The 26,598-nt window shown below is 40.0% G+C and overlaps 1 protein-coding gene across 1 annotated transcript in view; it reads left to right on the top strand.

Moving 5' to 3' along the window:
* Window positions 1-26,598, top strand: part of LOC121137579 — a 55,015-nt gene that overhangs the window by 12,748 nt on the left and 15,669 nt on the right. Inside the window, exons 4-5 of the mRNA XM_040740153.1 lie at window positions 22,524-22,597; window positions 23,426-23,450. Of these exons, the coding sequence (XP_040596087.1) occupies window positions 22,524-22,597; window positions 23,426-23,450 (99 nt within the window). The remainder of the gene's footprint in view (window positions 1-22,523; window positions 22,598-23,425; window positions 23,451-26,598) is intronic.

The following is a 26,598-nucleotide window of genomic DNA, read 5'->3' on the forward strand; positions in this document are numbered from 1 at the left end:
ATGCTCTTGGACAGGTAGGATCAATGTAGTAAAAATGGCAATCCTACCAAAAGCAATCTACAGATTCAATGCAATCCCCATTAAAATCCCAGCACAATTCTTCACAGACCTTGAAAGAAAAATAATCAATTTTGTATGGAAAAACAAAAGACTCAGGATAGTCAAAACAACCCTGTTCAACAAGGCAACGTCCGGAGGTATCACCATCCTGACCTCAAGCTCTATTATAGAGCTATAGTCCTGAAAACAGCTTGGTATTGGCACAAAATTAGACAGGTAGACCAATGGAATCTAATTGAAAACCCGGATATTAACCCACACATGTACGAACATCTGATCTTTAACAAAGAAGCTAAAAAGATACAATGGAATAAAGAAAGCATCTTCAACAAATGGTGCTGGCATAACTGGAGGCTGGCATGTAGAAGAATGCAGATCGATCCATGTTTATTGCCATGCACAAAACTTAAGTCCAAATGGATCAAAGACTTCAACATAAATCCAGCCACACTGAACCTCTTAGAAGAGAAAGTGGGTGGTATCCTTGAACGAATTGGTACAGGAGACAGCTTCCTGAATATAACACCACTAGCACAGACAGTGAGATCAACAATTAATGAATGGGACCTCCTGAAACTGAGAAGCTTCTGTAAGGCAAAGGACACAGTCAGCAAGACAAAAAGGCAGCCCACAGAATGGGAAAAAATATTCACTAATCCCACATCTGACAGACGGTTGATCTCCAAAATTTACAAAGAACTCAAGAAGCAAGTCTCAAAAACATCAAAGGACCCAATTAAAAAGTGGGCTGCAGAACTAAATAGTGAGTTTTCAATAGAGGGGTCTAAAATGGCTGAGAGGCACTTGAGAAAGTGCTCAACATCCTTAGCCATCCGGGAAATGCAGATTAAACCAACTCTGAGATACCATCTCACTCCTGTCAGAATGGCTAAAATCAAAAACACCAACGACAATTTATGCTGGATAGGATGTGGTGAAACACTCCTCCATTGCTGGTGGGAGTGCCAACTGGTTCAGCCACTTTGGAAATCAGTATGGAGATTCCTCAGAAAAATGGGAATAAACCTACCACAAGACCCAGCAACTCCACTCTTAGGCATATATCCAAAAGATGCCCATTCATACAACAAGGATGTCTGTTCCACTATGTTCATAGCAGCATTATTTTTAATAGCCAGAACTTGGAAGCAACCTAGATGTCCCTCAACTGAAGAGTGGATAGAGAAAATGTGGTACATTTACACAATGGAGTACTATTCAGCAGAAAAAAAAAATGGAATCCTGAGATTCGCAGGCAAATGGATGACACTAGAAGAAACCATCCTGAGTGAGGTATCCCAGTCACAAAAAGAGAAACATGGCATGTACTCTCTCATATATGGATTTTAGACATAGATCTGAGGAGTGCCAGCCTACAATCCCATGGCCAGAGAGTCTGGGAAACAGAAACTCATTTAGTGGTTGATCGAAGAAGAGGCAGACTCCCTCAGTTAAGTACTGAGCTGAACTCAAGAAAGCCAGTAACAGAGAGGGAGGACTGATGACCAAAGGGATTAAGACTGGGCTGGTTTAACCCCCAGAAACAGCTGACCTGACAAAGGTTAACTCTTGAATCCCAGGCATTAGCCTGGGAATCTAGCATGGGACTGATCAAGATCCCCTGAATGTGGGTGTCAGTGAGGAGGCCTAGGTAATCTATTAAACCTTGGGCAGCAGATCAGTACCCATCCCGAGTATACACACGGACTTTGGACTCCCATCCAACAATGTGAGGTGCACTCTCACCTTGAACTCTTGGGGAAGGGTCTAGGCCCTGCCCTATATGAAATGACAGACTATGGGCACCCCCATGGAGGGCCTCACCCTCCCTGGGGAAATGAGGAGATAATGGGGGGGGTTGGGAGGAGGGCACGGGAAGAGGGGAGGGAAAGGGAGAGGGCCCTGGACTGACTTGTGAAGCAACCTTGTTTCTTATCTAAATTTAAACTGAAAAATATATATATATAAAAAGAAAGAGAAGTGTGCTTAGGATTAATTTAATAGTACTATATTTTACCAAAGGCATAATATCTGTCAAGCAATTTTTCCATTTTGATGATAACCAGGAAAAACATGCAGTATCTAAAAAGACATATTTAATGTTAAGTTTAATAGCATCGCAATTCAAAAAAAAAAGGGAATTCTTAAGGGAATTAGTTAAAACAGAATTATTTCCCATATTAAATTATGGCAAACTATTACAATGGAGGAAGTTAGTTCTTTGTATGATAATATAGTTGACAGTTTGAAAATGGAACAATTTAATGAGAGGTTAACTAATTTAGGTAGGATTTATGTAATGTCAATTATAAACATTATCAGTTCTATCATTTTTGTTTTATCACTAAAAAGCTAGTTAATATGAGTGCTAAGGTGCAATTTTTAGAAAAATTTAATAAAACAGATCATAGAGCTTTTTAGAATCAGAAAGAGGAGTTTAATGGAGAAACAATTTCAGGATTGTCTTCTAAGGATAGAGAGAAACAGCCTAAAGTTTTCAAATAACCAGCTTTAGTTCATCCAGTCTCATTACAGGAATAACTGCCAAATGATAGATATCCCCAAGGCTGTGTAAGAGTTAAATCAGCTCCTGTGGAAATGTTATAAGGAGATTCAAGGAAACAATAGTCTCATATGCATGCATTCACTTTTTGTGAAGCTGATGTTAAATTTATGGTCAGTTTGTAATACAATTATCCCTAGATACTGGAGAGACTTGGTTATAGCAGTTTTGGAGCCTGGTCCCCAATTAATATGGAGAACCTGGCTGAAAGAAGAGGCTAAGACCATTGGATAACAATGTAGGCCTAGAGGCATGGAAATCTCCCAAGACAAACTTCTTGGAGAGGGAGATTATGATGATGTACAAAGGCAATCTGTATATGATGACTACATGCCCTAGACTTATGCCATGAAGCAACTTTGCAGGCTTGGAACAGAATTGGAGAAGTAGGAAAGAAAATCGAGTCATTTATTAAAGTTATATAGGGCTCAAAGGAAACCTTAAAGGATTTCTTACAAAGATTGACTTCAGCAGTAAATAGAATGATACCAGTTCAGAAGCTAGACAAATAATAATTGAGTCTCTGACTTTTGAAAATGCTAAATCACAATGCAAAAAGTAATTAGGCCATTAAAGGCAAGATTAGCACCCTTAGAGGAATGGATACAATCAGTATTGAATCTCATGATGAGGATGATGCTTGGATAGCAGAAGTGATTTACAGAGGTTAGAAGAAAAACAAAAATGTCAAGTGTTTAATTGTGGCAACCAAGTCACCAAGAAAGGGATTGTAAACAGGGTGTTCTTAGAAAAAACTTATTTTTTATTTAAATTAGAAACAAGCTGGCTTCACAAGTCAATCCCAGCTCCCTCTACCTCCCCTCCTACCCCGCCCCTCAGGTTCCCCAGTCCCTTCACCCAATCCCTACTTCCATCCCCCAGGGAGGGTGAGGCTCCTCCATGAGGATCTTCAGAGTCTGACATTTCATTCAGGCCAGGACATAGGCCCTCCCTCAAGAGTCCAGGCTGAGAGAGCATCCTTCAATGTGGGATGGGCACCCAAAGTCCATTTGTATGCCAGGGATAAATACTGATCTACTCTGCAAGGCCCCATAGACTGCCTAGGCCTCCTCACTGACACCCACATGCATTTTTCAAGCAGAACATGACGAAGGTGTAACAAAGGCAGACATTAGACTAATGAACATAGATCAACAAGGGGCAGCCAAGGTAACCCTTTGTCACTGGGAAACTCCTTTGAGGCCTCTGTCAGGCCCCCATGTCAAATTCAGTTCAGTTGTTTTCTGTTGCCACCAAAGACCAAACAAATGCCTTTGATCTGGGCTACCACCTGTGGCCATGAGGGTGTCCAAGAGCCATGCTGCCACCAGGGCCATGCTGATCTGAGTGGCCTGTGCTGCCTTAAGGGCCATGGTGATGTCTGGCCCAAGCTGTTGCCAAGTACCATGAGTGAGTCTGTGGTCCTACTACAGCTGGGGTCTTTGATGATGACTGTGTCCCTGTTGGGGTGGGGGGTCATTGGAACCGTGCTGTGCTGAGCTAGCCCCACCTTTCACTGGTCCTGGGATAGCTGGCTCTGCCCATTGATGGATACTGAAGCAGGAGAGATGGTCCAGCCCCTCAGGAGAGTTCTGACCCCGCCCCCACACTCAGGAGAGATGGCCCCACCTATCACTACAGGCATGCATTTCACCTGGGCCACACACTAACTCTTACTCCTCGGTCAGAGACATAGGCGAACCATCCCTGAGGAGCAGGAGCACTGCACCCCACCCCTTGTCTTCATGTAGTAATATGGATGAGAGAAAGATGCCCTCACCTCCTCACCCATTACCACCTGGAACAGGTGACAGAGCTGGATCCGGGGTTACAAGAGTGAGATGAATAGCCTTGACACCCACTGGCTGTTGCACACAAAAGACCAGGCTTTGCACAACACACTACCCTATTTATTCTACAACTTCTGCAAGTCTTCTCTCACTTTTCTTTTTGGTTGTGGTTTTTCTTTTGGGGGGGATTTGCAAGAGCAAGGGACAGGTATATTAGTGTGACCTGAATGCATGATGTTAACTCCTTAAAGAATCAATAAAAGTTTAAAAAAAACTGGAGGTATCATCATCCCTGATTTCAATTTGTACTCCAGAGCCATAGTAATAAAAATTGCGTGATACTGGCATAATAACAGGTATTCTGATCAGTGGACACCTGATTTTTTTTTAAAGAAGCCAGAGTCCTGCGACTTTATTCCTCCTTTGAGCTTGGGCCACTGGCTTCTCGTCACTTCCCTCATTCCATGGCCCTGAAACTGCAATCTGTGCTCCTGCCTCAGTCCAAGAAACCCAAGTCGGTTCCTGCCGTGAAACTGGAGGACAAGTAGGCCTCTCTTCGCCTGCCTAAGGGAGAAAAAGAACAGCAAGAAGCAATTGAACACATTGACGAAGTACAAAATGAAATAGACTTAATGAACAAGCCAGTGAGGAAAATTTGAAAGTAGAACAAAAATATAACAAATTCCAAAAGCCACTTTTTCAGAAGAGGTCAAAATTGATCACCAAAATTCCAAATTTTTGTGTAACAACATTTGTCAACCATCCACAAGTGTCTGCACTGCTTGGGGAGGAAGATGAAGAGGCTCTGCATTACTTAACCAGAGTTGAAGTGACAGAATTTGAAGACATTAAATCAGATTACAACAACAACAAATCAAACTGCAGAGTGTCACAGTACAAAATAATACAAAAGACAAAGTGGGGGCTTCTTTTCTGAGAAGACTGGCATCAAAGTTGGCTTTTAGAGATAAACAAGATGTCACCAATCGGAGAGTGCAGCATTGTGAAGTGTGTAATTGTGCTTCACCCGTGTGCTTTGTGGTAAGCTAAAGTGTGGACTCCAGTGTATGAATGATGTGTTCAGAGAAGAGTCAGGCATCCAGCTCACAGTAACCCTGAGTACCGGGTTATAAGTTTTGAGTACTGCATTGTGAGCTGAAAGTAAGAGGGACATTTGAAAGGTTTAACATAGGAGAGCAACATGGATAAATCTGTATCTTAGGACTTGTAATTGGACAACTGTATTACTAATGGCTTGGATCCTAGGGAAATTGGTGTCATGAGAACCAGATTTATGTAAGTCCTGTATCTGAGAGAAAGTGTGGTATTAGACTTTCTGAACTCAGTTTATTTCACCTAATGATTTCAGTTGCACCTACTTTCTGACAAATGTCGTGATTTCAGTTTTATTTACAGGATCATAAAACTCTTCTGTGGGGGGTCTGGAGAGATGGCTCAGTGGTTAACAACACTAGCTGGTCTTCCAGAGGTCCTGAGTTCAATTCCCAGCAACCACATGATGGCTCACAACCATCTTAATGAGATCTGGTGCCCTCTTCTTGCCTGTAGGGGTACATGCAGACAGAACATTGTATACATAATAAATAAATAAATCTTTAAAAAATTCTACTGTGAATATGAATCATGTTTCCTTTGTCCATTTATTGTTGATGGACATTTAAGCTGATTCTAATTCAGGCAATTATAAATAGTACAGAAATAAATGTGGAAGTGTAGGTAAGGTATTTCTGTGCTGTGTTAGCTTAGCATCCTTTACATACATACATAAGTAACATAGGAGGTTGAAGTGGTCATTCAATTTTTAATTTTTTGAGGAGCCCCCATACTTATTTCCACAGTGGCTGCACAGGTTTGGCTTCCCACCAGCAATGATTAAGGATTTTCCTCCCTTCGCCCCTCCCCTGTCCTCTCATACATTTTGTTATTTGTTTTCTTGATCATGGTCATTCTAACTGGGTAGAATTGGAATTTCAAAATAGTTTTGCGTCTCCTTGATGATTTTGAACACTTTTCCAAGTACTTACTGTCCATTTGTGTTTCTTCATTTGAAATCTATTCAGTTCATGGGCCCATTTACTGATCTGGATGCTTTGTTTTTATGTGTTCCTTTTAACAGTGCCTTAGAAATTAATGACTTCTCTTATGTGTATTTTGTTTCTTCATTCTAGTGTTGTTTCCTTTGCTGGGCAAAGTTGTTTTCATTTCATGTAATTTCTCATTTGTCAATTCTTAGAACTATTTCCTTCGTATTAGAGTTCTTTTTCAAAAATGCTTGCCTTTGCCTGTGTCTTCAGGTGTTTTGCTTAGATTTTCTTCTAACTTTTGATAAGTTTCTTGTCTCACTTTAATGTCTTTCATCCATTTTGAATTGATTCTGTGGAGGGTGAGAAATGGAGATCCAGTTGTATCCTTTTACAGTGTAAATCATTTGCCTGGAGTCATTTGTAAGAGAGGCTATTTTGTCTCCAATTTATATTTTGAACAGATGACTGTGGCTATAGGACTTTAATCCCAAGGTCATCTATTCTAGTCTGTTGACCTACATATGTGGTTTGTGATAGTACCACACTGTTTTTGTCACAATAACTATGTAATACAATTTGAGATTGGACATTGAGACATATCCTGTATTATTCTTTCTGCTAAGAATTACATTAGTTACTAGGAGTTCTGTGCTTTCATATGAGCTTTCAGATTGTCTTGTTCTGTGAAGAATACCATTGCCATTTTGACAGGAATTGCTTTGAACATGTACATTGCTTTCAGTAACATAGCCATCCGTATACACAATATTCTGCCTATCCAAAAGAACAAGAAGTAGTTCCAACTTCTAGTGTCTTCCTCAATTTCTTTCTTTGGTTCCTTACATTTCATTGTAGGTCTTTTACTTTCATGGATAGGCTTATTCCCAACTATTTTTAAAAGCTATTATGAATGGAATTTCACCCTAACTTCGTTCCCAGTGAGTTTACTATTGATATATAGAAAGAGTACGATTTTCGTGTTAATTTTTATATCCTGCTACTCTGCTGTGTTTGTCAGAGTTTATAGTTTACTTGTAGAATTGTTGGGATCTATTATGTATAAGGTTGTGCTGTCTGCAAATAGCAGTAATCCACCTTCTTTCCGTTCTGTTTGTTTTCCCTTTCTCTAATTCTCTTGTCTTAAGGCTCTAGCTAAGATTTTGTATTTAATAACAATGGAAGGAATGTATACCCAGTTTTCACTGTAGATTTCAGAGAAAATGCTCCCAGTTTCCTCCAGTTAGTGTAACACTAGTATTTGTTGTATACTGCCTTTATGATCTTGAGATTATCTTTTCTTCTGTTCCTAGTTTGGCATTTTATCATGAAGGGATGATAGAATTTATCCAAGATCTTTTTTTTCATTAATATGATTATGTGCTTTCTATCTCTAAGTCTATTCATGTTCTGAATTACACTTATTTATATTGAAACATTCATGCATCCCTGGTTTAAAACCAACTTGGTCTTGTTATGTGGTTTTCTTAATATATTCTTCATTTCAGCTTACAAGAATTTTATTGAGACTTCTTGGATCAATATTCAGAGAAATTGATTCATAATTATTTTTATGGTTCTGTTTAAGTTCTCTGTAACTTCCTGTTTAAATTTTGATAGTCAATTTGTCTAAAATTTATCTGTTTATTCTATATTTCTCAGTTTGGGGAGTTTGCAATGCACCCCTTAATGATTCTTTGCATTTAACTAATTTTTCAGTTTGGGTGTTTTCTCTCTTTTGACAAGTTTGGCAGGGTTTTGTCAATCTTTTTAAATTTTTTATTGGCTCTATATAGTATTCTTTTTCATCGCTGTTTTCTTATCTTTTGCCTTGATCTTCATTATTTATCTACTACTTTAAGTTTGAACTGTTCTTGTTTTCTAGAACCTTGAGGTACATCCTTAAGTTACTATAGATTGTTTTGGTTTTAAAAAGTACTCAAAACTTTGATATAATGTAGTTTCATTTTCATTTGGTTCTGGGTTTTTTTTTAGTTTCTTCAACAGCCCTTCTTGTCATTCAGTAACATACTGTTCAGTTTCTGTGTATTTTCTTCAACAGCCCTTCTTGTCATTCAAGAATGTACTGTTGCGTTTCTGTGTATTTGTCATTTCTGTAGTTGTCCTTGCTACTTAATTGTAGGTTTTTCTTTTTTTGTACTGTGATCCGCTAAGATAAAATATATTATTTTAGTAATTTTGCATTTACTAAGATTTGATTTGTGGTCTAGAATGTGGTCTGTGTTAGAGAAGGCTGATAGGCTCCTGAAAAGGATGTTTATACTGGTTCTCTTGGAAGAAATGTTCTGTGTACATCTGTTAAGTCCATTTACTTTATAGTATAATTTAACTGTGGTTTTTTTTTGTTTTTTGTTGTTGGTTTTTTTGTTTTTACTTTTAGTTTGGATGGCTTCTCTTGAAATGAGAGTAGGGTATTAAAATTACCCAATATTAGTGTACTGGGATCCACCTGACCGCTTATGTCCATGGAACTTAGTTTTATGACATTGGTGACACAGATATTTAATGTATGTATTTTTACATTGCCATATTTTCTTTTTCTTATTTATTTATTTTTCTTTAAAATTGTTTTTTTATTCTTTATACCAATCCCAGTTAACACTCCCTTCCCTCCTCCTGCTACCCCCTGTTTCTCCCCACTCCAACCTCCACCCATTCCTCAGAGAAGGAAAAGCTTCCCATGGGGAGTCAAAGAACTCTAGCACCTTACTTTGAAGCAGGACCAAGGCCTTCCCTCCCCCCATATGTAGGCTGAGCAAGGATACCTCCAAAGAGAATGTGCTTCCAAAAGCCAGTTCAAGCACCAGGAATAAATCCTAGTCTCACTGCCAGTGGCCCCACAGACTGCCCAAGCCACACCACTGTCACCTACATTCAGAGGGCCTACTTAGGTTCTATGCGGTTTTCCTCACTGTCAGTCCAGATTCAGCAAGCTCCCACTACCTTAAGTCAACTGTTCCTGTGGGTATCCCAAACTGGTCTTGACACCTTTGCTCTTGTTGTCACTCCTCCCTCTCTTCAGCAGGACTCTGGGAGCTCTGCCCAGTGTTTAGCTGTGGATCTCTGCATCTGCTTCCATCAGCTACCCAAACCTATGGGAGACAATGAAAGCAGTACTAAGAGGAAAGTTCATAGCATAAGTGCCTACATAAAGAAAGTGGAAAAATATCACACTAGTGACTTAACAGTACACCTGAATCTCTAGAACAAAAAGAAGCAGACTCATCCAGAAGGAGTAGACAACAGGAAATAATCAAATCAAGAACTGAAATCAATAAAATAGGAACAAGGAAACAATACAAGAATCAATGAAGCAAAGAGCTGGTTCTTCAAGAAAATCAACAAGATAGACAAACCCTTATCCAAACTAACCAAAAGGCAGAGAGAGATAATGCAAATTAACAAAATCAGAAATGGAAAGGGGGATATAACAACAGACACTGAGAAAATTCAGAGAATCCTTAAGTCATACCTTGAAAACATGTACTCCATAAAAATTGGAAAATCTAAAAGAAATGGACAATTTTCTGGATGGGTGCCACATACCAAAATTAAATTAAGAGCATATAAGCAATTTAAAAAGACCTATAATCCCTAAGGAAATAGAAACAGTCTTCCAACCTAAAAAAGCCCAAGGCCAGATGTTTTCGGTGCAGGATTCTACCAGAACATCAAAGAAGAGCTAATACCAGCACACCTTAAATAGTTCCACACACAGAAGGAACATACACAAATATTTTATGAGCGCATATTTTCTTAATAATTGTTCCATTTTTCAGTATGAAGTAGTTTTCTTTGTCCCTTCTAATTTTGATTTGAATTTACTTCATTTGGTAGAAGAACATCTTTGTCAGATTCTTTCGTTTCCATTTGCTTGGTTGTTTCCCATCCTTTTGTGATTAGTCTGTGGTTGTCTTTACTAGTATGTTGTGTTTCTTAGCAATAACAGAAAGGTAGATCTAGTGGTTTTTGTTTTGTTTTTTTAATTCAGTGAGCCAGTCTTTTCTTTTCATTAGTGAATTGAATCCTCTTGTATTTAAGGTTTTTATGAAGCTATACGTTCTGTGTTTGATAATTTTGTTAGCTGTTTATTGTTTGATTTTCTTTCTAATCTTTCTATTAGGGATTTTCTGATTTATGGTGCTAGACAGGATGAACTCTTTTTCAGCTCTTCATTGTTTAGGCATTTCTCCCACAAAATGTGTTTCCTGTGCTCTTGTATTTGAGCCTTTCTTCTCTCCACTTCCTTTTTTTGTCTTTTAAAATTTAAATTATAAACAAGGTTGCTTCACATGTCAATCCCAGCTTCCTCTCCCTCTCCTTCCCCTATTCCCACACCCTCCCACTAATCCCTCTCTCCCCTCCCCCAATCCCCACTCCTTTCCCCAAGGATGGTGAGGCCTTCCAGGGGGTTTTCCATAGTCTGCCATTTCACCCAGGGCAGGGCCTAGGCCCTCCCCCAAGAGTCCAGGCTAAGAGAGCATCTCTCATTGTGGGATGGGCACCTAAAGTCCATTTGTATGCCAGGGATAAATACTGATCTACTACCCAAGGCCACATAAATTGCCTAGGTCTCCTCACTGACACCCACATTCAGGGGGTCTGGTCAGTCCCATGCTGAATTACCAGCAATCAGTCTGGGGTTCAAGAGCTCTCCCTTGTTCAAGTCAGCTGTTTCTGTGGGTTAAACAAGCCCAGTCTTGACCCCTTTGCTCATCAGTCCCCATTTCCGTCACTGGGTTCCTTGAGTTCAGCTCAGTGTTTAGCTGTAGGTGTCTGCCTCTGCATCTATCAGTTATTGGTTGAAGGTTCTGTTACCCAGACTCTCTGACTGTGGGATTATAGGCTGGCACTCCCCTACTTTATATCTAAAATCCATATATGTGTGAGCATATACCATCTTTGTCTTTTTGTGACTGAGTTATCTCACTCAGGATGGTTTCTTATAGTTCCATCCATTTGCCTGCAAATTTCAAGATTCCATTGTTTTTTTCTGCTGAGTAGTACTCCATTCTGGATTTTAGACATGGATCAGGAGATTGCCAGCCTACAATCCCAAGAGTCTGGGAAACAGGAAGGACCCTAAGAGAGATATGCATGTTACCCCAGAGAAGGGGAATGAAGCAAGATCTCCTGAGCGGATTGGGAGTATGGGGAGAGAGAAGGAGAGTGGATAGAGGTGAAGATGAGGAGGGGAGAGGAGGACATGGGGGAGCACGGAGGTTGAATCAGGGTAAGAATAGAGGAGAGCAGGATGAGAGATATCATAATAGAAGGAGTCATCATAGGTTTGAGGAGAGGTCTGGCACTAGTGAGATTTCCAGAGATCTACATGGATGACACCAACTGGCAAACTAAGCAATAGTGGAGAGACTACCTTAAATGCCCCTCCCTGATAATGAGTTTGATGACTACCTTATGTGTCATCCTAGAAGCTCCATCCAGTGACTGATGGAAGCAGAGGCAGATACCCACAGATAAACACTTTACTGAACTTCTAGAATCCAGTGACAGCGAGAGAGGAGTGGTGAGAAAAGGGGTCAAGACTGGGCTGGTGAATCCCACAGACACAGCTGACCTGAACAAGGGGGAGCTCTTAGACCCCAGACTGATGGCTGGGAGGCCAGCATGGGACTGATCCAGACCCCCTGGACGTGGGTGTCAGTGATGAGGTCTATGCAATCTATGGGGCATACAAATGGACTTTAGGTGCCCATCCCACAATGAGGGATGCTCTCTCAGCCTGGACTCTTGGGGGATGGCCTAGGCCCTGCCCTGAATGAAATGACAGGCTCTGGAGATCCCCCATGGAGGGATTCACCCTCCCTGGGGAATGGAGTGGGGATTGGGCGGGGACTGGGGTTGCTAGTGGGGGCCGGGAGAAGAGGAGAGGGAGCTGGGATTGACATGAAAAGCAAGCTTGTTTCTAATTTAAATAAATAAAAAATTCCATTGTGTAAATGTTGCACATTTTCAGGATCCCCTCATGGACTTCTAAACTGTTTCTAGTTTCTGATCTTTAGAACAGCAATGAACATGGATGAGCAAGTGTCTCTATAAGAGGATGTAGAGTCATTTGGGTAGATGCCCAAGAGTGGTATGTTTGGATCTGATCTTGAAGTAGATGTATTCCCAGTTTCCTGAGGAACCACCATACTGATTGACATAGTGACTTTATAAATTTACACTCCTATCACCACACCCTTGCCAGCATGAGGTGTCATTTGTTTTATCAATGATCTTGTTCATTCTGACTGGTATAAGGTGAAATCTCAAAGTAGTTTTAATTTGCATTTCCCTGATGGCTAAGGGTGTTCAGTGTTTCTTTAAATACTTCTCAGCCATTTGGGCTTCATCTCTTGAGAACTCTCTGCTTAGTTCTGTACCCCATTTTCAATTGGGTTATTTTCTTGAATCTCAGTTGTTTTAGTTCTTTATGGGTTTTAGAAACTAAGCCACCATAAGATACATAATTGATAAAGATCTTTTTTCCAACCTACAGCCTAATGCTTTCTCTCAATGATGGCACCCTTTGCCATACAGAAACTTTTCAGTTTCATGAGGTCCCAATTATTAATGATGGGTTTTTAGTGCCTGTGCCACTATTGTTCTGCTCAGAAAGTATTTCATTGTGCCAGTGGGTTCACTTTTACTTCCATTAGATTCAGTGTATGTGGCCTTATCCTGAGGTCTTCACTCCATTTGGGATTGAGTTTTGTTCAAGGTCTTAAGTATGGATCTATTTCAATTCTACACATAATTATTCAGTTTAGCCAACCACATTTGTTGGAGATGCTTTGTATTTTCAATTGTGTATTTATGGTTTCTTTATCAAAAATCAGGTCCCCATGGGTGTGTACTTCTTTCTGGGTCCTCAATTAAATTCCATTGACCAACATTTCAGTTTTTGTGCCAGTACCATACTGGGAAGTACAATGTGAGGTCAGGGATGGTGATATCTCCAGCAGTTCTTTTATCATTCAGGATGGTGTTAGCTATCCTGAGATTTGTGTGTGTATGAGTGTGTGTTTCCATGTGAAGCTGAAAGTTACGTTTTCAATTTCTGCAAAGAATAGTATTGGAATTTTTGGGAGACTTGCACTGAATCTGTGGATTGCATTTGGCAGAATGGACATTTTTATAATATTAATCCTACTGTTCCTTGAACATGGGAGATCTTTCTATTATTCAATGTCTTCTTCAATGTGCTTCTTCAATGTCTTAAATTCTCTATTACATAAGTCTCTCACTTGCTTGGTTAGAGTTATTCCAAGGGTTGTCTTTTTTATTTTTGCTTGTTTTTGTTTTTGTTTTTTTGAGGCTACTGTGAAAGGTGTTGCTTTCCTGATTTCCTTCTCAGTCTGTTTGAAATTAGCATATAGGAAGGATACTAATGTATGTATTTGTTAATTTTTAATCCTGCTACTTTTCCTAACCTGTTTATCAGCTATAGAAGTTTCCTGGTGGGGTTTTATGGTAATTTATATATACAATCATATTATCTGCAAATAAAGATACTTTGATTCTTTTCTTATTCATATTTCTTTGGTATCTTTCAATTGTCTTTTTGTTGTAGCTAAGACTTCAAGTAATATATTGAATAGGTATGGAGAAAGTGGTCATCTTTGGCCTGTTCTTGATTTTGGTGGAAATACTTTGGGTTTCTCTGCATTTAGGTTGTTGTTGGCTGTGGGCTTTCTGTAAGTCACTTAGTTATGTTGATGTGTGTCTTTTGTATCCTAACTCTTCATGAAGGAGTGTTGGATTTTGTCAAGGGTCTTTTCTGTATCTAATAAAGTGATCATGTGGTTTGAGCTTTTAGTTTGTTCATGCGGTTGCTTACATTGATTGACTTATACAGGCTGAACCATCACTGCATCTCTAGAATAATGCTAGCTTGATCATGATGGGTAATCTTTTTCATGTGTTCTTAAATTTGTTTTTTTTTATCATTTTTTATTTTAATTTTAAATAGCTTGTTTTACATGTCAATCCCAGTTCCCTCTCCCTCCCCTCCTCCCGCACTCCCCTTCCCCCCTCCCTCCCACCCTATTGCCAAATCCTTCCACATAGGGGATATCTAGAGTCTGTCATTTTACTCTTGGTAGGGTCAAGGCACTCCCCTAAGAGTCCAGGCTGAGAGAGCATCTCTCTTTGTGCTATAGGCACATGAAGACAGTTTGTATACCAGGGATAGACACTGATCCACAGCTCAGGGCCCCATAGGTTGCCCAGGCCTTCTCACTGACACTCACATTTGGGGGGGTCCAGATCAGTCCCATGCTGGCCTCCCCACTGTGGGTCTGGGGTCCAAGAGCACTCCCCTGTTCAGATCAGCTGTCTCTGCTGGTTTTGCCAGCCCATTCTTTGCCAATTTTCTCATCACTCCTCTCTGTCACTGGGTTCCTTGGGTTCAGTTCAGTGATTAGTTGTGTGTTTGCCTCTGCTTCCATCAGTCACAGGATGAAGGCTCCCGGATGGTTATAGACATCAAGTTCATTATCAGGAATGGGCATTCGAGGTGGTCCTTCCACTATTGCTTAGCTTGCCAATTGATGTTATACCTGATGTCACTCTGGTGCCTGATCTGTCTTCGATCCTATGATTCCCTCTTCCCCCTATTCTACCCCCACTCCCTCAACTTCCTGTTCCCCCATGACCAACTCCCTTCCTCTTTACACCTTCTATTCTTCCCAGGTCCCACTCCCCCCCACCCCTCGCCGTGTTCCCCATCCATTCAGAGGATCTTGTCTCCATCCTCTTCTCTTGGGTACTATGCATATATGCATATCTTTTAGGTTCTTTCCTGTTTCCCAGACTCTCTATCTGTGGAAGTGCAGACTGGCACTATCCTGATCCATATCTAAAATCCATATATGAGTGAGTACATATCATGTTTGTCTTTTTGCGACTGGGTTACCTCACTCAGGATGGTTTCTTCCAGTGCTATCCATTTCCCTGTGAATTTCAAGATTCCACTGTTTTTTTCTGCTGAGTAATACTCCATTGTGTAAATGTACCACATTTTCTCTATCCACTCTTCAGTTGAGGGGCATCTAGGTTGCTTCCTGGTTCTTGCTATTACATTTCCATGAATTTGCAGGGTTTCTGCAATTTTTATTGTTGTTGAATTCTACCATTAAAGCATGGTGGTTCAATAAAATACCGGTGGTTATTCCAATTTTTTGTATCTGTTGAGGTTTGCTATGTTGCCAAGTATGTGGTCGATTTTAGAGAAGGTTCCATGTGGCGCTGAGAAGAAGGCATATTCTTTTGTGTTTGGATGGAATGCTCTATAGATGTCTGTTAAACCCATTTGGGCCATAACTTCTATTTGTTCCTTTGTTTTTTTTTTTAAGTTTCTGTCTGTAGGTCCTTTCTAGTGGTGAGAGTGAGGTGTTAAAGTCTCCCACTATAAGTGTGTGAAGTTTTATGTGTGATTTGAGTTTTAGTAATGTTTCTTTTATGAAGGTGGATGCCTTTCTATTTGGGGCATAGATGTTCAGAATCGAGACTTGATGGATTTTTCCTGTGATGAATATGGAATGTCCCTATCTCATATTATGATTGATTTTAGGTTGAAGTCTAATTTGTTAGATATTAAGATTGCTGCACGTGTTTGTTTCTTGGGTCCATTTGATTGGAAAATCTTTTCCCAACCCTTAACTCTGATGTAACATCTGTCTTTGAAGGTGAGGTGTGTTTCTTGTATGCAGCAGAAGTATGGATTCTGTCTTCGTATCCATTCTGGTAGCCTGTGACTTTTTATAGGAAAGTTAAGACCACTAACATTGAGGGATATTAATGACCCTTGATTGTTAATTCTTATTTGTTTTGGATTTGGTGGTGGTGGTGGTGGTTCTGTATGTGGATTTCCCCCCTTTTTATTTTGGCTGTTAGTAAAGTGGGATTATCTATTGCCTATGTTTGTGTGAGTTTAGTTAACTTCCTTGGGTTGGAGTTTTCCTTCTTCATTCAATTCTAAAAAGTTTTAATTTCCAACCGAGCAGTGGTGGCACATGCCTTTAGTCCCAGCACGCAGGAATCAGAGGCAGGCGGGTCTCTGTGAGTTTGAGACCAGCCTGGTCTACAAGAGCTATTTCCAGGACAGCCTCCAAAGCCACAGAGAAATTGACTCAAAAATAAAAAAGTTTTGATGATTTCCTTCTTCATTTCTGTCTTGGCTCCATTTTCATTAGTAGTTAGTTGTTCAGTTTCCATGTTTTTGTACACTTTCTGTTTCTGCTGTTGTTGTTATCTAGGTTTGATCCATGGTGCTCAGATAAGATACAGAGTACTATTTCAGTTCTTTTGTATCTGTTGAGACTTCATATGCAGTTATATGGTCAATTTTGGAGAAAGTTCCATGAACTGCTTAGAAGAAAATATATTCTTGTATATCTGATTGAAATATTACTTAGTTATCTACAAGGTACATGTAGTTGAGGGTATTATTTAAAACCAGCATGTCTCTTATTGGGTTTTGTCTAAACAACTTGTGTGTTGAATAAAGTATATTGAAGTCACACTTGCTGTGTGAGGATCACTGATTTTAGCTGTAGTACTTTTATGAATATGGGTGCCTTTGTGTTTGGTGCATAAATGTTTAGAATTGTAGAGTCCTCTTAGAAGATTTTTCATTTGATGAGTATGTATATTTTGATTTCGGAATTTGTGGTGTTTTGTGTGTGTGTGTGGGTGTGTGTGTGTGTTTCTGAGAGAGAAAGAAAGAGAGACAGAGAGACAGAGAGAGAGACAGAGCATGGATTTGGATTGGTAGGAAGTTGCCATGGTATTGACACACCCCTAGATAGTGAGGCTATCTTTGCAGATTGAAGGAAATGCCAAAGACCTGATTTGCTTAGGATATTAGTTTCATGTACAGGGCAGCCTTCCCTCCAGCCTGGTTTCAGAGCTGCATCAATCCCAAATGAACACACAGGAGGTTATATTAATTATGAAGCTGTTGGCCATTTGCTTGTTTCTTACTGGCTATCTCTCACTTAAGTATTTAACTCATCTAAGTATTTCTCTTACTGGAGAAAGGGTCTGGACCTCTTACTTCTATGGAGGCTACATGATGTTTCCTTTGTCTCTCTTTCTCAGAGTCCTCCTTGACTCCTAGTCCCACCTATCTTGATTCTCTATTGGCCAACAGTGCTTTAGTGACATATACACAGCACTTCCCCATAAGTATGGGTTGTGTTACACTTGGTTATTCTCTGGAATATTTGTTTAATGATGCAAAATTGTGTCGCTTTGCTTTTCTAAATCACCTTATTGGACAAATAAAGAGATGAATGGCCAATAATTATGCAACAGAAAGAATAACTGGGGCTGTCAGGTAGAAAGAATAAATTGGAGGAGAAATCTGGGAAGAGAGATCAAGGGTCAAGAATAGGAGGACAGATGAAACCCATGGGTCAGTCAACCAACTACACAGCGTGCCATGGAGTAATAAGGAAAAGAAGGTATATAGAATAGAAAGAATAAAAGTACAGATGCAAAAGGTACATGGTATAAAAGTTAAGAAAAGCTGGCTAGAAGCCAAGATAAGGCTGGGCATTGATGCAGGCATTTGTTTTGTTTTGGTTTGGTTTTACGAGACAGGGTTTCTCTGTATTGTTTTGGAGGCTGTTGGTCCAACCTGGCCTCGAACTCACAGAGATCCGCCTGCCTCTGCCTCCCGAGTGCTAGGATTAAAAGCGTGGACCACCACTGCCCAGCTTCATGCAGGCATTTGTAGCACATGCCTTTAATCCCAGTACTGGGGAGGCTGAGTCCAGCCTGGTCTACAGAGCAAGTTACAGGACAGCCTCCAGAGCAAGGCAGAGAAACCCTGTCTTGAAACTCCACAAATAAAGGCTTTGCATTTATAAGTAAGAATAAGTCCTTATTTGGGATCTGGGTGGTGGTTCCCCATAGAGCGAGAATTGAAAAAAAAACTACAGAGATCTTTTCTGAAAAGCAAAAACATAACAGTGTAGAGAAGGTAGGAGTTTGGTGAGGAAGGCATGGCCATGTATGGTGTAGTCATTACCCTGTCTTAGGTAGAATTAATCAAGGCTGTACAGATAGACAATGAGGATTCACCTGGAAAGTGATGTGTACACACACTTTTTATTCCATTACCAATGCATCTGGCTGCTGTTCTTGTCAGTGTACAGTGAGATCATATCCAGGTTTGGCACGTTGAGCAAAAGTTTCTTTTCATCCTAACCATTGAATGACAACTTGGCTTTGAGTGATTTTGAACCTGAACTTTTCCAGAAAATATTCAAGCCTTGTTTACCTCTTAATGTGGTCCTCTGATCCAAGAACCACTCACTGAGAGGCTACATTCAGGTTTGATGCATAAAACACTGGAGGAAGACCTCATATTTCTGTTAATCTTGGCCCCTCCTAAGACTTCTTAAATGAACAGTGAATGAATGTAAGGAGTGAAAATAAATACTTTCTCTATCCTTGGTTATGTGAGATAACCAAACCTCATGCTCCCTGGATTCACTCATATGTAGCTGACTCTTCTGCCATTTAACAGATACTACAGAGCAATTCTGTTGTTTATGTCCATTTTTGTGAGGGCAAGGTTTGTGTGGGGCGGAGGAGGTATTTACTTTAGAGTTGATGGTTCTTAGTAAAGTACGCTGGCATTTATAAAAACCCAACCTGTAGTCTTGGGGTATATGAGCATATTTGACTAGATAGCAGCTGTTGGATATCATAGAATGTATTGTATTATGAGTTCACTATGGGACTTCTATGACACCCTGCTGATATGTGCTTAGATATAGTCATGCCTCAGGTCTGAATGTCAGTACACTCAGAGAGTTTCCTCATGTGTACATGGTTATAAAGTGTGGAGTTAGAGTTATAATTGTGTTGGAATTAGACTAAATGGGGAACTGTTGTAATTGTCGAGGTATGTCATTACTAGTCATTGAGTACTCCTTCAATTAGACTAGCTAATATTTGTCAAAATATCTTCTTTAATAACTTCTGTATTTTAGGACTATGTCTTATATAATGTGTGTATTATATTCTCTATGAAAAAATTGACTTTATAATTTAATGTATATATGTGTGTGTATTATATATATTATACAATTTCATATTCACTCCCTCAAGTTTGTCCTTAGTAGATATACCTATATATAAATACTGCAATATTCTTTCATAAATATACATGTAAGTACTTGGTTCTCTGTATTGAAATTATTCATCTCAGAAACACAGAGTGACCCACAGCAGGAGAAATATTATGATAAATTTCACACTGTAACGAGATTGTTTTGTCCTGAATGAGTGATCGCTATTTGAGCTCATGAAGTAGAGACTGAGGTGAATTATAGAGACTGATGAACTAAGTAGAGAGTTGATATCAATTTCGAGTCATCAGTAAATATAAAGGGTGTGTATATGGTGAACGAAAAGAATTGTTTGCAAGAGCAATTGTGTTTCTGTGTATATAGAACCACAGCTCTGAAAAGACATGTTAACTCTTATTTCTGTTTTCATACGTTATGTGATTTAGTTATCCTGACCTGCTTTCAGAGCTCTTTCAGAAAGCTGAGCTATAGCTGTCTTCATGAATTGATCAAAACTAAATGTAGAGATGCCCTCATTTTATGGAGAGCTGCTATAAAAGATTTTAGGTTTTCTTTTTTTTTCTCTGCCTTTGGTTAGTTTGGATAAAGGGTTGTCTATCTTGCTGATTTTCTCAAAGAACCAACTCTTTGTTTCATTCATTCTTTGCTATGTTTTCCTGGTTTCTACTTTATTGATTTCAGCCTTCAATTTGATTATTTCCTGGCATCTTCTCCTTCTGGGTGGGTTTGCTTCTTTTCTCCTAGAGTTTTTAGCTATGCTATTAATTCTCTAGTGTGACTCTTCTCCAGTTTCTTCACTTGGGCACTTAGTGCTATGAACTTTCCTCTCAGAACTGCTTTCAAAGTGTCCTATAAGTTTGTGTATATTGTGTCTTCATTCTCATTGAATTCCAGGAAGTCTTTAATTTCTTTTTTTAATTTTTCAGTAGAAATTTAGATGAGAAACAAGGTTGCTTCACAAGTCAGTTCCAGGGCCCTCTCCCTTTACGTCCCCTCCTCCGTTGCCCTCCCGGCAACCCCACCCCCATTATGCCATCATTTCCCCAGGGAGGGTGAGGCCCTCCATGGGGGTGTGTATACTCTGTCATTTCATATAGGGCAGGATTTTAGGTTTTCAATGGTCTTATAATACTAGAAGTTTTGATCTGTCAAAGAATCTAGGGTTCATTTCATTAAACAGGGATTCACTGTTCACTGTCCATGGTAAAGCAGCTAGAATAGTCTGGAAAACAATGTTTGTCTTTTTTTTTTAGGCATGTAAATGGATTATATACTTAGGACAACATAGGCATCATTTTAAAATCTTTACTTCTTTTTAATGGAGGTTGTCAAGTTTGAAATGTAGGCTCTTAGGAAAAGCAATCATATATCATTAGAAGAAGAGTGACCTAGGCATTTAAAATTTGGGGCTGTAGATAGCAGGACAGTTTAAAATTACTAACCTTTCTGAGTGTTGACAGTGCTTAGATTACTTTCATTGAATCACTTAACAACAGCCCAGATACATGTTTTTGTTTATTGACTATGTGAATTTCCAGGGTGGAATAACTAACACACACACACACACACACACACACACACACACACACACACACACACACACAGACAATGGTGAATGTGGTCTTAGATGGAAAAGCCTCGATGTGAGCCCAGACATATTGCCCACTATCCTGAGTCTCTAAAATGTTGCCTTACTCACCAAACAAGAAGTCCTATCGTTGTGTACATGTCAGGATATCTGCAAGTCTATAGAATCCTAAGCATTACATACTTTATGACATAGAGTCCATGCATGGTCACTTAGCCCAGGACAGGTATTGCTACATCAGTGCCACATTTCAAACGAATCATGCTAAGGAAGTTCCAGTCTCACAGATTCTTAGATTTGGGACATTCACCTTCACACCTGGCCTAAAGAGATCTTTAATTGGTATCTAATGCCAATACGAATGTGGTCTTTGTCTAACAGCAATACAAATGTGTCTCTTAGAAGTGCAGAGACATTTGACCTACACACCCAGAAAGAGTGATACATAGGTTAAGAGTATCCATCACCCCTGAAGCAACTCTCATGTAGAGCTACGTTAAAGGACTTGAGTGGTCAAAGGGATCCGGAAACTCATTTTCCCTTGTCACTGCTGGTTTTAAATTGGATCCCACAAAACACATGAATACAAAACTTTACAGAATAATAAACACTAGAAGGAGAAACAAGACACAGCATGCTTATGATTATTACTGTTTTCCACTCTTTAATAAATTCTTGTTCTATGTCAAAGTGCGAATAGATAAATACAGTTACATCATATATATGGCTTATACTAAACTCACTTCCCCAGTAAAATGTTTGATACCAAAGCTAAAACTGTATGTTCTTTATGATGAAGGCAGAAGCAGAATGTATCAGTTGGTGGAGGTTGAAATATGCTTGTGAGATATGCTGAATGATTGTCAGTTCTTCTAGGGTTCAAAATGATCTCAGAAGTTGATGGTGATGTGTAATTTAATTGTGAGATTTATTTGACTTGACAGAGGGAGATGGTTCAGTAGTTATTAGTGCTTATCACCAGACCTGGTGTTCTGATTCTAACTCCAGAACCCACATACTGAAAGGAGAGAACTAGACACCAAACATTGTCCTCTGATGTGCTCCCTCCCAACTGAATAAATGTACAAACGTTTCTGAGACATGCACTCAGTAGTTACATATAGAAACTGATTCTCACATTGCTTTGGGTTCCCATTCTCTAGAAAGCAGAAAAAATAACTCTGTTTTTATATTTTTAAAATCTTTGCCTACATTTGCCATCAGGAAGACAGTCCAGTAGTCACCTAACTAATGACATGTGCTGGTTACAGACACTTTTATCCAAGCCAAGTAGAGATGGCTTGGCTGAATAATGTACCATGAGCTGACAGTTATTTCCTGTTCGTCTAGTTGTTCCTATTGAACCCGAAATTTTTCCATATTCCTCAACTTCTGAAGAAGAGAGTCAAGACACCTTGTTGGAGGTAAAAGGTTTCTTTGCTTTATGTAAGAGAGAAAAGTTAGTTTAATGATTATTCCCTATGTTTTAGTGGCTATCACACTGAAAAATAAATTTGATGAGGTTACCATGAGCATGAAATAGTATATGTAGGAAGAAGGGAAAACAGAATCATACCAGATTTGTGACTGGACAGAACATTCACACTTGCTTATGTCAGGAGCAAGTATGACTGGGGGTGTGTCTTTGGGAAAATAATGTTCTGCTTTAGACAAAAGCATGCAAATTTCACACAGAACTTGATGGGCTTATCTTCCTTGTGGGTTTCAATGTTAATGTAAGGGGAGCCCCTCCTTGTATGACTTCCAGAGCCTCTGGCTTAGGTTGAATTTGGGTGTGTTCCCTAAAGACATATGTGGTAGAAGACAGTGTGGGGATGTCTGGGTGCCGAGAACTTTAAGACATGGGGATGTGTGCACATGATTGGAGTGCTCCATAAGAGAGATTACTATCATAGTAAACAGATGTGAATTATTCTGTCGTGTGTAATGTAGCTTAGCTGAACCGTCAGTGGAGTCCAAACACACAGGGTTGCCAGATATGGCCTCGAGTCAGCAAAAGTGGCAAACATACTAGTTTTTATTAGTTTGCTTGTTTTTGGTTTTTGTCACAAATCAGACATACTGAGCCATTCTGAGTCAGTATCAGGTGACATAGTAATCCAGAATCTTCCACCCAAGGGCTTGGCAGTCCTTTCTGTAATATGCCTGGGAAACAGGTGAGCCAAAAAGTTGTACAAACAGAACCCACCATAATTCAAGCCTCACATTGTTTTCTTTCCTGTGTATTGCAGGAGGAGCCTACACAATACGAACCTGGTATGTATTCTGGCGTCACTGAAGACATGTTTTAGATGTGAATTGTGTGAATACTGTTTGTCTTGTGTCTAGTGCACCAGAGTAAGAAAAAACACATCCATCAATTTACAGTTGGGAGTTTGATTTAAAAAAAAAGTGATCCTCAAGTAAGAAATCATAGTCATCTGACTAAAGTTGCTGCATGCTGTGTTGACCTTCTTAGTTTGAGATTTTGTGGGCCAGACTGTGTCTTAACTTAATTTATCTAGACAGGTATATATATTGCTAGCCCAATTCCCACGGAAACTGCTGAGAAAAAAAACCAGGATTTGAGCCACTTTGTCAGCTATGGGGGACCCTGCCCAGACTCCGTCCCTGTTCCGGGAGACTTTTTTAACTTAAGAAAAAAATTGGTATTCACAATTTTCCTATAAATAGTGTGTTTAAAGCTCACCACAGCCGTATGTAGTAGTTTGATTTGTGTTTTCCTAAACAAGTGAATAAACCAAGGCTCAGAATATGGGATGAGAGTCTTTTACACATGCAGTACGGCCACTGCATTTAACACCATCGCGGTGACAATAATCTCCACGAAAGGGTATCCAGATTTCAAACATCTGGCTGAAATAAATCAAAGCAATGGGAATACCCCAAGACTGTCTCCTCTGCCACAGTGGTCAGAAGGCTGGGACAGTGCAATTCACCTGCCTGCAGACGTTAGCAAGTAGGAAAGAAAACAGCCCACAATGTGGTGCAGGGCAGAGACTGTGTGCTAACCACTCCATTGACATTCGATGGTTGTGAACTGGATTTGAGCTAGACTTGGTTGGTTCCTTCCAGTAAAACCTGAAAAGCTTTAAGGCATTTAACAACATTGGTATGGGCACCAAAAGCAACACAATTTGGGCACCGTGTTCACTAAGAACTCCAGTCACCACCTGGATGTTGATCTGTGCTGTCTGACTTTCTGGACAATACTGAGTTTTAGTTTTGGGTTTTGCTGTGGTGTTTTTTGTTTGTTCGTTTACTTGCTGGCTTACTTGTTTGAGACAGGGTCTCACTGTGTATCCGTGTCTCTCCCAGGACTATCTCTGTATATACATTTCTGACCTGGAACTCACACAATTCCACCTGCCTCTGCCTACAGACTACTGTTATAACAGGAGTTGCCTACCACACCCAGTAGGACTATACGTCTAAAAATATGTTACACACTATGCTTCAGTAGTTTTCTTCTCATTGGTGTTTGGTCCCCATATTTTCAGCATGATCACTCAGATACATATGTTCAGCAGTGAACCACATAAGGCTCGGTAACATTCTAAAAGCATTATATATGGAGTGCAACTGCACTTTCAGTACTTTGGCCTATTGTATTTTAAGGGAAGCAAGTATGCTAATATGGACTGGAGGTTTAGGTCCAGTTACCTCAGTGCATGCTTAGCATGTCCAGGACCCAGAGTTTCTTAGTTCTGTTTAAAATGTACCCAGGAGGGTTAACTACTATTAATCCTTGCTATTGAGAAGTTGAAGAAGGAGAAGCATGAGTTCAAAGTCATTGTTTGCTGTGGAGTAGATTTCAGGCTAGACTAGAATGGAGATCTTTTCTGAAAAGGTAGGAGTTTGGTTAGGAAGGCATGGACATGTATGGTGCACTCTCAGTACTCTTGTAGTCATTACCCTGTCTTAGGTAGAATAAATCAAGGCTGTACAGATAGACAATGAGGATTCACCTGGAAAGTGGTGTGTACAGGCACTCTTGATTTTATTACCAATGCATCTGGCTGCTGTACTTCTCAGTGTATGATGAGAACATATCCAGGTTTGGCACGTTGAAAGGAAGTTTCTTTTCATCCTAACCATCGAGTGACAACTTGGCTTTGAGTGACTTTGAATCTGAACTTATCTAGAAAATATTCAAGCCTTGTTTACCTCTCATTGTGGTCCTCTGATCAGACAACCACTCACTGAGGGGCATCAGGCAGCTTTGGTGCATTCAACACTGTAGGAAGACCTCCTATTTCTGTTAAGCTTGGCCCCTCCTATGCCTTCTTAAATGAACAGTGAATGTAAGGAGTGAAAATAATTTCTCTACTCTTGGTTATGTGAGATAACCAAACCTCATGCTCCCTGGATTCACTCATATGTAGGTGACTCTTCTGCCATTTAACAGATACTACAGAGCAATTCTGTTGTTTATGTCCATTTTCTTGAGGGCAAGTTTTGTGTGGGGTGGGGGAGGTATTTTCTTTGGAGTTGATCATTCTTAGTAAAGTACACTGGTATGTATAAAAACCCACCTAAACTTGATGTCTATAACCATCCGGGAGCCTTCATCCTGTGACTGATGGAAGCAGAGGCAAACACACAACTAATCACTGAACTGAACCCAAGGAACCCAGTGACAGAGAGGAGTGATGAGCAAATTGGCAAAGAATGGGCTGGCAAAACCAGCAGAGACAGCTGATCTGAACAGGGGAGTGCTCTTGGACCCCAGACCCACAGTGGGGAGGCCAGCATGGGACTGATCTGGACCCCCCAAATGTGAGTGTCAGTGAGAAGGCCTGGGCAACCTATGGGACCCTGAGCTGTGGATCAGTGTCTATCCCTGGTATACAAACTGTCTTCATGAGCCTATAGCACAAAGAGAGATGCTCTCTCAGCCTGGACTCTTAGGGGAGTGCCTTGACCCTACCAAGAGTAAAATGACAGACTCTAGATATCCCCTATGTGGAAGGATTTGGCAATAGGGTGGGAGGGAGCAGGGGAAGGGGAGTGCGGGAAGAGGGGAGGGAGAGGGAACTGGGATTGACATGTAAAACAAGCTATTTAAAATTAAAATAAAAAATGATAAAAAACCCACCCTGTAGTCGTGGGGTATATGAGCACATTTGACTAGATAGCAGCTGTTGGATATCATAGAATGTATTGTGTGCTCACTATACGATTTCCATGACACCCTGCTGCCATGTAGTTAGATAGAAGCATGCCTCAGATCTGAATGCCAGTACACTCTCAGAGTTTCCTCATATGTACATGGTTATAAAGTGTGGAGGGATAATTGTGTTGGAATTAGACTAAATGGGGAACTGTTGTAACTGTCGAGGTATGTCATTACTAGTCATTGAGTACTCTTTCCATTAGACTAGAAAATACTTGTCAAAATATC

Source organism: Mesocricetus auratus, unplaced genomic scaffold, assembly GCF_017639785.1.
Source record: "Mesocricetus auratus isolate SY011 unplaced genomic scaffold, BCM_Maur_2.0 Super-Scaffold_100691, whole genome shotgun sequence".
NCBI classification, from domain to species: domain Eukaryota; kingdom Metazoa; phylum Chordata; class Mammalia; order Rodentia; family Cricetidae; genus Mesocricetus; species Mesocricetus auratus.